Source organism: Centrocercus urophasianus, unplaced genomic scaffold (assembly GCF_019232065.1).
Source record: "Centrocercus urophasianus isolate 14NV4802_14NV808 unplaced genomic scaffold, USGS_Curo_1.0 seq_13, whole genome shotgun sequence".
Classification (NCBI taxonomy): domain Eukaryota; kingdom Metazoa; phylum Chordata; class Aves; order Galliformes; family Phasianidae; genus Centrocercus; species Centrocercus urophasianus.
In genome coordinates, this window is record NW_024884475.1 from 3,140,122 (window position 1) to 3,154,202 (window position 14,081).

At 36.1% G+C, this 14,081-nt stretch overlaps 1 protein-coding gene across 2 annotated transcripts in view; it reads left to right on the forward strand.

The window, feature by feature from the left end:
* CTNNA2 (catenin alpha 2) overlaps positions 1–14,081 on the forward strand; it is a 396,255-nt gene that overhangs the window by 329,747 nt on the left and 52,427 nt on the right. For both annotated transcript variants that reach the window (XM_042812772.1, XM_042812773.1), the window contains 3 exons: positions 7,151–7,243; positions 7,495–7,651; positions 10,547–10,747. In XM_042812772.1, the coding sequence (XP_042668706.1) occupies positions 7,151–7,243; positions 7,495–7,651; positions 10,547–10,747 (451 nt within the window). The remainder of the gene's footprint in view (positions 1–7,150; positions 7,244–7,494; positions 7,652–10,546; positions 10,748–14,081) is intronic.

A 14,081-nucleotide genomic window follows, 5' to 3' on the forward strand; every position in this document is an offset into this window, starting at 1 on the left:
GAGAAGAGATTACTAACAGCTCCAACAGCTTTCTTGTAGGAGAATGACTGCTTTTTGTCAGTGCAGTGCTTTGTTTCTCAACTAGACCAGTTAAAGGTGTAATATGGTTTTAGCAGTATTTTTTTTTTAGGCTAACTCCTGCTATTAATTCCTCATGCATTGCCACAGTTGTTTGCTGGTTATAATTTTGTCAAGAGATGCACAGAGACAGTGTAAGAATATGGAAAAAGAATTCAGAAATGGCTCCAGTCTAAGGAATAAATCTTTGAAAGGACATATCCACATCCATCACCCGAAGCCAAGAACCCACTGCATTTCCTACCCTTGAGGCAGGGAGCCCAGGAGATAAGCCCTTTTCCTCTATCTCCATCTTTTACTAAGCCAGCCACGGTGTAGGTGTGTAGGTTTCCCATTACAACTGACAATTAATTGTATTCCATCTGGATGACTTGGAAGCACTCTTAAGTACAAGAAAGAGGATCATGTATAATTCCGAAGGAAGTTTGCCCCCAGAGCAAGAAGCATTTCTATTGATTTCAACTCAAGGCAATAACATCTCCAGCCACTTTTCTAAATTCCTCAAATTTTGGCTTATTTTAAAAGATAGTTGGACACAGAACCCATACCAGATGTGTGTTTTAATTGTGGGAATGTATCTTTATGTATGGTAAGTGGGAAAGCTACGAAGCTGTTCACTCCATCTAAGGATGGGACTTGATAGTTCTGGCAGTGCTCCAATGTAAGTACCCAGCAGCATTGATTAAATAAATTAGTGATTCCAGAATCCTTTTTTTTCCATTTCAAATCAGAAAATTGCTCAAAAAAAATCACCTGTATTTTCTATAACCAGTTTGCTTTCCCCTGTTTTCCATGGAGAAGTTTGAGCTTACCCTGCTGAGAAATAGCTGTTGTCTGGAATATCAGTCTGAAACTACGCGTATACATTAGTGTCACCAACACATCTAGTGATTACCCCTCTTGTTTTAAGAGGCCTTTGAACCAATGAGAAGTGTTTATCACAGTTGGAGCTCATCAGTGCTATGTAGAAACTTAATCCGTTGTAGGAAGAAACAGTTGTATGCTCAAATTCCATGTTAGAAGAGAAAAAAATAGAAAGGTCATCATGTCTAAAATCATTATTCTTGTGTTAAGATAGTCAGACATAATACAATATCCATTTCATGTTTTTCATGTATTTACTGTCAGCTCTGTAATTGAACATTAACTTTATTATTTTTAACCATGAAAACAGTGAAGTAGAATAATTTTTTCAAAGTGCTTCATTTTTTCTCACCTCCATTCTGTCCTGTAGACAGTAATCGTGGCGTGTACCAGAACTGACTTGGAAAATGGAAGCGAAACAAGTCACTTTAATAGTATGTTACAGAAATTATCTGAAACTGGGATTTTTGCGTTTTAAATTGACCTTCCAGATGGCTTAGGCATCTAATGCTCTTACATTTCTTTAAAAAGTCTTTGTCCAAGACACAATGAATTTCTTGAAGTCAGAGGTAATTTGAACTTTACCAAAAGCCTCTTAAGGCTCTTTCCATTAAATCTGATGTAGAAGTCACATGAGAATTTGTATATGTGGTAAAGCCTCATTGCTCTAATTTATATGAATGAATATACTATTGACTTTTTGAGAAGTGAAAGGAATTTTTTGTGGGTTCAGTGTAGGTAATATGCAATAAAATATTCAACTGTTGTGCTGAAAATTACCTGTAGCTTTCCAACGTCCTTCTGCTAGCAACCTGCTTAGATATGAACAGACCACTGTAAATGTATGAGCAGTTTATATATGTTGAGGGTTTGATGTTAAAAAAAAAATATCAGAGCACACATCAAACTCAGATCATTTGTAATTTACAAAAGAAATTCCATTTTTTTCTGCTGTTCATTCAGTTAGATTTCTAATATATGTGAATTAATATTGTAAAAATGCATCTCTTATATAAGTATGACTGTGTGGCTGAGATTCCCAAGTGAAATAGGTCCTGAGTAAGGTACCACTATACAGAATTTTTGATGCAGTACAAATTGTCAGTGAAGTCCATGAAGAGAAAGAAACTGCACTCTGTGACATTGTGGCTTTTGGCACATCTTTTTGTATGTACGAAAGCATCCTGTCTAGTGATGAACAGGGTTTTGCTCATAATATAATGCTTGAGTGACTACAGTCAGGACAGTTTGAAGGTCTTAGATAACTCAGCTCTAAATTCTTCTTTAGAAAATCTGAATTGTGGCTCCAAAAATATCACTCAATATTGCTGGCTGTTTCCAGCAATACCACCAACATTAATACATGTCAAAATTTTGAAGGATTCAAAGATTAAAACAGTATCTGTGTTAACTACTACACGATGGAGAGATAATTAAAACTAATAAAGATGCTTGTTGTTCAGCAAATCACCTCTTCTCAGCTGAAACCTGGTAGCTCATTATTTACTTAACTTTAGTCCACTGTGAATGAAAGAGTTTTACTTAACTCAAGCTCAGTAAGTCAGAAAATTTCAGTTTCTCAAATGTGTGGATTAGGCACATAAGTTTGCTTGTGTCTTGAACCTTATATAAATTATTCTATTTTAAGGAAATATAGATTGACTTTTTCTATTTTCTAATATGTCCACCATTTATTTACAATAATTTGAATAGGAAAGGCATACATTATGAAAGTTACACTTGTATGATACATTTCTAAAGAATGTAAAAAATTAAGACATAGACTGTAATCTTTGCCTTAGATGGTTAATTGGTTAAGGAAGCTGGAATAGAGCTTTTATCCTGTTCTTTCTAAACAACCCATGGTGTAAAAAAAAAAATAAAATAATAATTAAAAGCTCATCTATATGTATTATCTGCAATAAGAATCTTTTAACTTATGATTGAAGGACATTATAAATTGATAGTTATAATACTTAATTACCTATAACAATACAACAAGCTTAAGTCAAAAGTTGAAATAGAGTAGTGTAAAAACACAACTAAAGATAGCTATACCAAATTCTCATCAGTGTAAAAATAGCACGAGTTGGCATAAAATTTCCTCGATTACTTTAATAATGTAGAGTGCAATGCTATAGCAAAAGTTTTCTTGACTTGTAGTGCACGTGGCAAATCCAGCTGAAGTGCATTAATCCAAATTCTGATGGAATACATGAGGCTGTGAGAAGTAGCAGTCTACACTGCTACTTTGTGCTGCCTGTCTTCACTGGTTATTACCCATACCAGCTATAGAAAAAGTAGTGTAGGCATTGTCTACCTATGTGGTAGTTAAACTTCCAGTTGCCATGTATCTCTGCTGTTTTAATAAATCCAGTCCTTGATGTATGCTTTCAACCACTGTAGTAAAAATTCACATTAGAAACCTTTTCCATCACACCTGTATCTGCACTTAATGCAGGGGCTGCCTGAGGCTGAAATACAATCAAGTCCATGCAAATAATTTTTATTGGGACTGATTCTGCATATGTTTTGAATAATTTAAACATGATTAAAGATACCTAGCAAAATGCAGTGTTGCATCCTGGGCTATCAATACTAGTGACAGGGAAATAAATAGGAAGGACCTGCTGTGCACTTTTCCACCTCCCCAGTTCTAGGATTGGTTCGGTGGCTTTGTCGATTTCAGAAAAATACAACATCACTGGAGCTGCAGGGCTTATTTTCTTGTTCATTACTTTTCAATGCTCTTGAAGGAAAGGTTTAAGGTGTTTAGTAATTGTTTTGATGGTGTAAAAGTAGCTTAGCAGACCTGAAATTTGGGACAGTAGTGTTTTTCCACACAGCAGGCTCGCTGTTATTAAGTTCCCCCACACATTTAGAGGATGATTCATGGTTCATCAATGCTGGTGTTTAAAATGTGTTCATTCATAGATGTACTTTTCAGACAGTTCACATCTGGTTACAAAGTTAAGTTTTCTTTAGGCAATCAATGAGTTCCAGGAACATAGTAAACAGTACTGAATACATAAACAAATAACATTACCTGGTTACTTCCACAGCCTCTCATAAATTCTTTTCTTCAGTGATTCAGTAGCAACAGAGTACTTGAAGCATAAAGATAAAGGCTGTCAAATCAAAGTTTTGGCACATCGGCAGCTGTGATAATATACACCCTTTTTACTTTCCTTTCCAAGCTATCCACTCTGTCCAATGTTAGATATTTGGAGTGGAATATTACATGAATTCCCAAACATGAAGTGTTTGAATTCTTCACAGTACATGCTATATTTAATATGTACATGCAAAACTGCTGGTCAAACTCAGGAAAAGGAAAAAGTAGAGGTAGAGGTGGCTTGAGAAGAATCCAGGGATGCAGTCTGGTCACGCATGGGTGGGATCAGGAAATCCAAGGCAGAGATGAAACTAAACATGGCTAAGGATGTAAAAAACAGAAAGAGATTGTATAGATACATGGGTTACAAGAGAAAAAGGCAAAGGATAGTGTACCTCCTCTGATAAATGAGAAGGGAGAATCATAGAATCATAGAATGGCCTGTGTTGAAAAGGACCATAATGATTACCTAGTTTCAACCCCCTTGCTGTGTGCATGGTCTAGCACCTGATGTCAGCTAAACAGGGTAGAATTGAGTCTAAACTTCTTTTTGGTTTGTTTGGTGCTTTTTTTTTGTTTGTTTGTTCCATGTTTTTTTTTAATATAAGCAGGAAAAATGTTGGATTTGTTAAATTTATAGTAGGCTAAAGTATGTTGAATTACCTCATGGACTCTATGGATTCAGCATAGACCTTATCTTGCCAGGAATATTAACTGATGGTGTCATGCTTATGTACTTGATAATAAAGGCAATCAAAATAATTAAATAGCATGGTATTTTGTGATTGACTGCACCTAAGATTTGTATGGCTTCACAGATCTATATTTTAATAATACCACTGAAATGTAAGTTTTAGAAAGCGGTGTCTATTTCACACTGTTTCAAAAATAAGTTTTGAGTGTATTCATAGTACTTCTCATTTGTGGTGCTAAATTCAATTTTATCCAGGTTGCATCTACCTTTGTAGAATTTCCTTATCTCTTTGCTTATTTGCCTTAATCAGATCTTCCCATGGTTCAGGCCAGCATACTCCCCGCTGAATTACAAAACTAATATTGCTTTCTGACTGATGATGATATGGGACTATACTTAAAAAAGACTTAAAATATGCCACAAAAACTATTTAGATTAGGATTATACATGATACATATCAATGTGTATTTCTTTATGTAGATAACTAATGCTCTTTTGATGCATATTTAAGGTGCCTTGGATTATATTTGTATTACTACTGTATTGGTAGCAAGACCCTAAACACTCCTCAGAACTCTAAATTATTTTATATAAAGAAAAAAAAGGTTTTCCCTAATTACCTCTGTATCCTTTCCTGGAAAAGCAGAACACTTTACAATAGCTAAATACTTTCTCATTAGATCCTGCTGTAAGAATAATTTACAGAGACAGGGAAGAAATAAGCTTTGCTTCCGCAGACTTTGTTCTGCAAAGTCCTTCTCCAAGAGAACTCGAAAGATCTGCTTAATCACTTGATTGCCATTTCATGACACCCAGTCTCTTTTAGTCTCATATCTCGCTGCTGTCTGATAAGTAAGTTGTACAGTGCATCTAGAGCCTTAGGACAGATTTTCATCATGATAATCACAAAATGAAAGGGCAATCTCAAAAGCACTTATTTTAAATACAGGAAGCTGGCTTTTGTTGAACCTAATACCATTTTGTGGCTTTTAAGGTCTGTAATTTCTGCTCATGTTACTGCATTCTAACTATTATCCTGCTTGGCTTTTGTTTCTCATGAAGATTAAAGTGATCTGTTTGATGTGCGCAAAGAAGGGAGTGTAGAGAAAGGGTAAATTAATTGGAAGTTGTCAGCTTCAGAGAACATTTTTGACATGAGCACTATAAGGCGGTTAACAAACAGACTAACTCATTTGTCTCATCATGAAATGAAAATAAAAATCACAACATTATGATAAAATCTTGACTAGGAAATGCCTGTAAGACTTCGAAGCCTTAAGTTCTTTTCCTCCCTCGGCTTTGGCACTGTGATATATGCAAACCACGTTCTACATAACTGTGAAGTGAAATAGGTTCTATGAAGAACAGATGGACCAGGGCTAATGTTGCAGTGCGCATTGGAGATGAGAACAGATTAATACCACAAGGGGAAGCTGGAGGAAAATTGGAAAGATGGGGGTATTTGAACTAATTCATGAATCATTTCCAACTGATAGTTATGCCTTCAGGCACAGTGAATAATATCAAGGAAGCATATTTAAAATTTTATAAGTTTATCTTAATGCGGATTAGAATTAAGAGCCATACTTTCAGATGGTTAAAAGAAAAATCATGTATTCCCCTGCCCAGAATATACCTTTGTGATTTAAATATTGCTGATGAGCACAATTATGTGCCTTGTGGCATGAATTGCTCTTTTGAAAACACATGGTAGCTTCATGGACTTGGCACACAGCTTTTGAGGATGGATTTATTTATTTATTTATTTTTACACAAAGCACTGTAGGAGTCACAAGAACATGTTCTACAGCTTGTATCCAAACCACAGTTATGCAGATCTGTGCTGCTTGGTGGCATGTGCTGATTTCTAGATCTCATTTGTGATTAACCTGAGAATTCAGGTAATTTTGACGTGCTTAGGATTATCAGGATCTGAAATAATTAAGGTACTCAAAAAAAGACGGATTTTCTGAGTATCAGTGTCAAAATTTTGTTTATGGGTGGCAAAGCATATCATGTTTCAGGATTCTTCATCTTTACAAAGCTCAGTAGTATATGGATGAACCTGTAAAGAAAAGCAAGTACACAGATAATTGTTTGGATACTTTACATTCTCCATTTGACATCTTGGGAGATTATTCTCAGTCTATACAGGAGAGTGCAAAATGACAGCAGGGTAAGACTTTGGGAAATAACTAACAAAAAAAATGGCAAGTTCAGTTTGTGTTTTGTTTTTAGTTAGGAAATAATCTACATAAGTTCATCTTCATCAGCAAAAAAGATCCTGGATCGTGCCCCTTTTCCCCTTTTGTTTGATTCTTTCATTCTAGGCAAGGCTCAATAGGAGAAAAAGGCATGAGTCACTTGCCTAAAACTCGATTCTGCTGATTTCTTTATAGGTTGCAAATCTGGCCTGTTCTATCTCAAATAATGAAGAAGGTGTGAAACTAGTGCGTATGGCAGCAACACAGATTGATAGTCTGTGCCCACAGGTAAGCATTATTTGTGCTGGAAAGTAACTTAGAACTCTTTCAGCATTAGAGAGCATCTGACAGGACAGACACTGGTTGAAGATTTTAGCCTTGCCTTTGTCATTAAACTGTCTTCTGTATCTGTTGCACAAAATAAAAATACATTCATATCTTGGGTATTGAATGGGGTGTAATGCTTTATTTTTAATAGTCTTTGTTCATTAGATGTGAAAATTGTTGCCACTCCTTGTAAAACTGATTTTGAATAACAGGTAATAAATGCTGCGCTGACGTTGGCTGCCAGACCTCAGAGCAAAGTAGCACAGGACAACATGGATGTCTTTAAGGATCAGTGGGAGAAACAAGTGCGAGTTCTCACTGAAGCAGTTGATGACATCACTTCAGTGGATGATTTCCTCTCTGTTTCAGGTACTGGGATTACTAAATCAAAGCAATGGGCCACAGCTGAAAAAAGCTATAATTACTAAAGCATCTTTCTTACTGGAAATCTTCTGTTCTCAGTGGGAGCATCCAAGCCATGCCAATTAATCCCTGGTAACAGTGGTTGTTCTTTTGTCTTCCAGAAAATAGCATCCTATATGTGCTTCTATTTCTAAAGAGAAATTTTTTTTACTCAGGCATATACAGTGTATGAGTTGCATTTTAGATACACTGTTAGGACATGACCAGTATGTGCATTTCCAGAGAGATAGAATGTGCATCTGGGTCTCATTTATTGGTGCAACAATACATCCAAACAGAAAGAATTAAATAGTAGTAGAAATAGCATTTTTTTTCACCTCTAAGCTCTCTAGAAAGGACTATAAAACAAAGCAAAACCGTACGTAGAAAAGAAACTGACAAGGGAGGAACACTGAGTCACTGTCTTTTCTCCATTCTCCTTGAACAATGATGCAACTTGTAGTAATTTTGTTATGATAGTCATATGCAATTTAAACTAAAATTATATAGTATATATGCAATATATATTATAATTGCCTGAATTATGATTAATAATGATTATTGGTGCAGAAAAATCATTTTTCTATTACAGTTAGAGGTGAATTTAGTTTTTGTGAATAAGAGTGAACAGGCTGCCAAGGCTAGCTTGCAGAAAGCTAACCTCACAGAATAGCCAAGCTTCAGAAGATAGCTTAGCCTTGGTTTTCTTTTCTTCTATATCCTTTCCTTGACATTTCTTGGTAAAAGTTAACTATCTTTAGACCTTTATTTTATTTTTCACTTTTTTCACTTTGCTTTTCAAATTTTTTTTTGGTGTGGTATCCTGCTATAATCAGTAACAAGGAAGTGGTTTGGTGAACTGCAAGCATAATTACACTATTCAGTGCCACTGCTAGAGTGTTTACTGTAAGCCATTACAAAAAAAAAAAAAAAAAAACAATTCTCAGAATACAAGGGTACTTCAGAATTGTGGGGGTTTATCTGAGAATGCAAACACTTTTCAGCAGAAATAGTTCTGCAGGGAGAGGGCAGAACATGATGTCAAGTTCAGACCCAGCCCACAAGCTGAATGTTGGGAAATATGCTCTAAATGGCCATTTTGTTATTTGTTTAGGGACGGTTGCTCATTCCAAACACTTGTATCCATAAAATCAGAGGTTATTTAATCAGATGACATTTTTCTTTTTTCTCAAATCACATTTTATCATAACATAATATTGAGAAGCTTTGATGTGGAATAATTGGCTTTATTTCCAAACTTCTCAAGGCAACTGAAAAGTTAGTATAAGTATTGTTTTCAGATTTCTTTCTAATACTGCTCAAAGACATATCCATCATATAAAAATAAGTAAACATCTAATGCATCCAGAAAGCCTGTCACTACTAGCTCTGAGCTTGGGAGCCTCGGATTACACAGAGCAGCTTTCTTTTCAGCTGTTAAACCAGTGAAGCATCAAAAATGGTCTGGTGTTTGATTAAACGTATCTCATAAAATGACACTTCCTCCTCTTCATATTGAGTGTCACAACTGATGGCATGTTTTATTAATACAGTGCCTATAAAGGAAGGCACATCCTAATTTTAATCAGTTACTTTGTATTCCAACCAAAGTACCTGCTGCTGCTTAGGAAGGACTTCTTGTGGGGTAAAATTTGACCATGGCAGAGTAAAGAAAATGGTTTGGAGGAAATAGTGAGGAAATATTTTAGCAAGGTAGTGTTTTTAAAATATGGACAGAGAGTTTTGACTTTCAAATGGCTCTGAGTGACAGCATAGCAACCTTATAGTTTTCATTCTGCGTTTTAAATTCAGCATCATGTAAACCATTTCATGAACTCTCCACTTCTCCAACATTGGGTTTCTAACAGTGTCACTCCATTTTTGTGGCAAAGGAGAATTAACAAAAAGCTGCTGATGAACTGATTGACTTAGTTTTACTTATTTTGTACAGTTGTTTTTTTTTTTTTAGCTTACTTGTGGCTGTGACAGAGAAGTAAATTGCTGTTTAGAGTTGATGAGTTTCTCAGAGCAAGTTAGCTCAAATAAGAAATTCCATAATGATTACATTATTGAAATGATTTTTATCTGTACTGGCTGGAGGAAAATGATGTCCAAGCTAGTCAAAGTCTGCTTTATCCTTTCACATTATCTTTATGAGAGGGTACTACATAAACTATGATGCTGCAACATGTGAGAGTGAATGGCTCAATTCTGTGTCAAGAAAAATTAATGGAACTCCCGGGATTTCCATAAGCCCACTTGATATTCCATCATCTGAGCAGACTCACTGTAGTTGACTGTTACTTCAGAATATGCTGTCATATATGATTATACTGTGTGTCATGAAATATTCACATCTTAATACTTTGTGCAGATGGAATGGATGGAGCAAGGGAGATGAACCGCTCATGCACAGACTCCCTGCTATTAGCAAAGACCATTTGCTGTTATCTTTTCAAAATGGTTCATTTTCTTTTCTAACTTACTTAGGCACAAATGAAATATACATATTAAACGTTTATAGAAATGGGTAAATTAATCTTCAGGAAATTGCCCAACTGTTTATTAGAGTATCTGCATAATATCTGTCCATGTTCCTTTTTGCAATGAATTTTATTACGTTATTCTTATCATAGAACTTAATGTGATACTTAAAATTAGTGTCACTGTTTTTCAAACAACTGCAGATTTGCACTCTCAGCATAGGTGAGAAAACTACATTTTAAAGATAAAGATTGCATAAGATAAATAACAATTTTTAATGTATTTATGTTTCTCTTTTACCAAAATCAGTAAGCTTTGCTATGATGGAGAGTAAAATGAAATGAGCCTTATATCTGTGCATTTCTCCCCACTTTCCAGAAAATCATATTCTGGAAGATGTGAATAAATGTGTGATTGCACTCCAGGAGGGAGATGTTGATACCCTGGATAGAACTGCTGGGGCCATCCGAGGCCGTGCAGCCAGAGTCATTCACATCATCAATGCAGAGATGGAAAACTATGAAACTGGAGTTTATACTGAGAAGGTACTGGAAGCAACCAAGCTGCTTTCTGAAACAGGTAAGCTTGTGTGAAATATTGCTCAATATTAACTCATTTAAAATCTCCACTTAGTTTTACCAAGTCTACAACTTACACGGGAATCAGTGAATGAAAACAAAATCTAAGCAGTCAAATTAATGACAGTATATGCTTTTTGGTTTTCTACTCACTGCCACTGCAAAAGTCACATTGATGAGAGCTGTGTAAGAGAAGAGATTCAGTGATCCATCAAAGATTGTATACTTCATCAGAGTTGCAATGTATTTGAATAAATAGCACATGGTTTGTTTTCCAAGATCTCAAACTGTTGGTTATGTATTTTGTGTCCCTATCAAATGGTAGTGAGGCACTGGAACAGGTAGCCCAGTGATGTGGTTGATACCCCATCCCTGGAGACTTCGAAGGTGAGGCTGGATCAGGCCCTGGGCAATCTAATCTAGCTGTGCTGTCCCTGTTCATTGCAGGGGAGTTGGACTAGATGGCCCTCAGAGGTCCCTTCCAACTCTAAGGATTCTATGCTAAAATCATTACAGACATTATTCTGTGGTCTGTGCAGGTGAACATTGGTGACTTAAGTGATTCTAATCAAAACAAATTTTCATTGAAGCTTCATTTGAGCAACTGAAAGTATATTATCTGAAAAAAAGTATGTATTATCTGAGAGACTGTGAAGTATGCTAGATTGAATGGAAAGGAAAAAAAAATGTGGTTTGTTTTTAACTTGGTTTTGCCTTCGCTGACAAAGAGCATGATTCATCTGACTAACTGTATGCAACTACACTTTAGGCTCTTTTTTACTCAGTATTACCTGTTGCTGTATGTACACATGAATTGTTCAGTCTGGGCAGTAGTATCAAACACTCTCAGAGATCTGCATTTCATCAGATGCATCATACTTTAAATTGCATTTAGTTTACAGAGTAGATCTCCACTCATGGTACAAACAACCAGGTATTATGTAGATGCACACAAGGGTAGACATTTGAAAATCATAGAGTCACAGAATAGCTTGGGTTAGAAGGGACTTTAAAGCCCATCCAGTTCCAGTCCCACTGCTGTGGGCTGGTTTCCCCCTACAAGCTCAGGCTGCCCAGGGCTTCATCCAACTCAGCCTTGAACACCCCAGGAATGGGGAATCCACAGCTCTCTGGGCAGCAGTGCAGGGCATCACCACCCTCTGAGTGAAAAATTTGTTCTTAACATCTAATAATAATAAATAAACAAACAAGATAATAAGCTAGATCTTTTCAGATTTAATGAGATAATGTTTATCGTCTAATGTTATATAAAAATTTTACTACTGATTTTTCAAAGGAGTACCTGTCAATTATAAAGCACAATTAAATAAACAAGTAATGGGCACAGTGAATGCTTACGTTCTTTACTTAATGTACTTTTTGATATAATCTGATTTATAACCAAGTGCTATAGGCTCTGGACTAAGTGCTTCTTGACAACATCAATTTATTAATGCTGGACTCAGTGCTTAAAACTGATCCCCTGTTCCTCAAAGTCAAACGTAATTGTTTATTTTGTACTAAGTAAAATTTAAAAAAACTTATGAGTAATAAACTAGGAAGAGAGAAAAGCCACATTACACTACACACTGCAACACAATTTCTTGTCTATGGCTTTTTAAGCCACTTACAAAGTGGTTGGATATTATTTCTCGATGGCTGATGATTAACAAAACAGTAAGCATTATTGGCTCATTTTGTAACCCTAGACTAAAATATTGGCATTTAGGTGACACTGCTCCATTCTGTGCCCTGCTAATTTATGCTGTGTCCTCTACCCTAGAACTGGTCTCTATCTACATATGTATCTGTATAGCTATGCATATAGATATGCATCTATCTATGAATGTGTTCTTCTATATTCCTTATAGTCTTCAGCTTGAGATCTAGTACAGAATAAATCAATGATGAGTCATTTAGTCAGGCTCCGTCCACAGACATATATCAAAATCTGTGAGCAACACAACTCTAACCATCTCATCTTTTTCGTTTTTGTTTATCTTTATTTTTACTTGAACTTTTGTTTCTAAATGAAATACTTTTGAAAGCTGGAGAAAATTTAGTTGAATTACAATAGAAGGGAAATAAGCAGAGCACACTTCTTTTATAACTATTATTCACCTTTAACTGTCAGCTCAGAAAAGGAAATCTCTTAACATGTAAGCCTCCTTCTCTCAGGATTTCATGGGGTTCTGTGAGTATGGGATTTGATTCGAAATATAGACACAATATTTTGGAAAGAGAAACACTAATGCACGTGCTAACATATACTGGAGGAAGAAAGTTAATCTTTGCTGTAGTGATATTGATAGTTTTTGAGAAAATGCAATCATGCAAGCCTTACTTTAATAACTTTTCACCTTAAAGTTTTATTTGTTTGTTGTTTTAATTTACAGCCTAAATCTCCTTTTAAATGTATGGTTATTTCTTTCCAGTGTTTCTGTGCTTTCTCGGTTGTGCTTGACTAACCCACTGACTTAACAGCCAAGCACTTGTTTGAGGCTAGATTATTGTCTGAGAGTGGTATTACATCAGGATGTATCGGCTAATGTCTCTTTTTAATTGGGTACTTTTATTTTCCTTTAAAAACAAACTAAAAGCTTGACTCTCATTTGCTGAGATTCTTATAAATCTAAGATGAAAACTATAAAACCACTGAATCTATGGGTCTTACTCAGAACAAAGACAAAACACAGATTTCAGTGGATGTTAAGTGTGCGCTGGAGTACACTAAAGCTTCAGGGCTTAATTTTCATTTGTGTCCTTGTTTTTTTGGGACAGTTGAGAAAATAATGTATTCCTACATCTTTAACTTGGTTTCCTACGGAAAAAGGGCCAATGGCTTCCTTGTCAGGCCATGGCTGGGGGTCAGGATTAGGAGCAGTGGGCAGAACCAGGGCCAAAAACAGCCCAGAGATTGGCAGACAGGGATTTCTGTAGGGTCCTGTTGAATTTCTTCTTGTTGTTTACCACTGGCATTTGCTTAGCATTTTTAGAGAAAAAAAAAAAATGCAATTTAAAAAGTCAGAAATTGGGGAAGTTAGTTGATGGAGCAGGCATACAAGTAGTGTTTGCCAGTATTCCCTTGGTGGCAGGTATGAGCGCTGAGACAACCAGGAAAAGCCATCTTGTAAATGCATGGCTGAGAGGCTGGTGCAAGCGCAAAAATTTTGGGTTCTTTGATCATGGGGTGGTCTACTCGGCATCTGGCCTGAGGTCTGCTGATGGGAATTGTCTGTCTCCAAAAGGGAGACGGATACTTGCCCAGGAGCTGGCGGGACTTGTAGAGAGGGCTTTAAACTAGATAGGAAGGGGGAGGGGGATAAAGCCAGGCC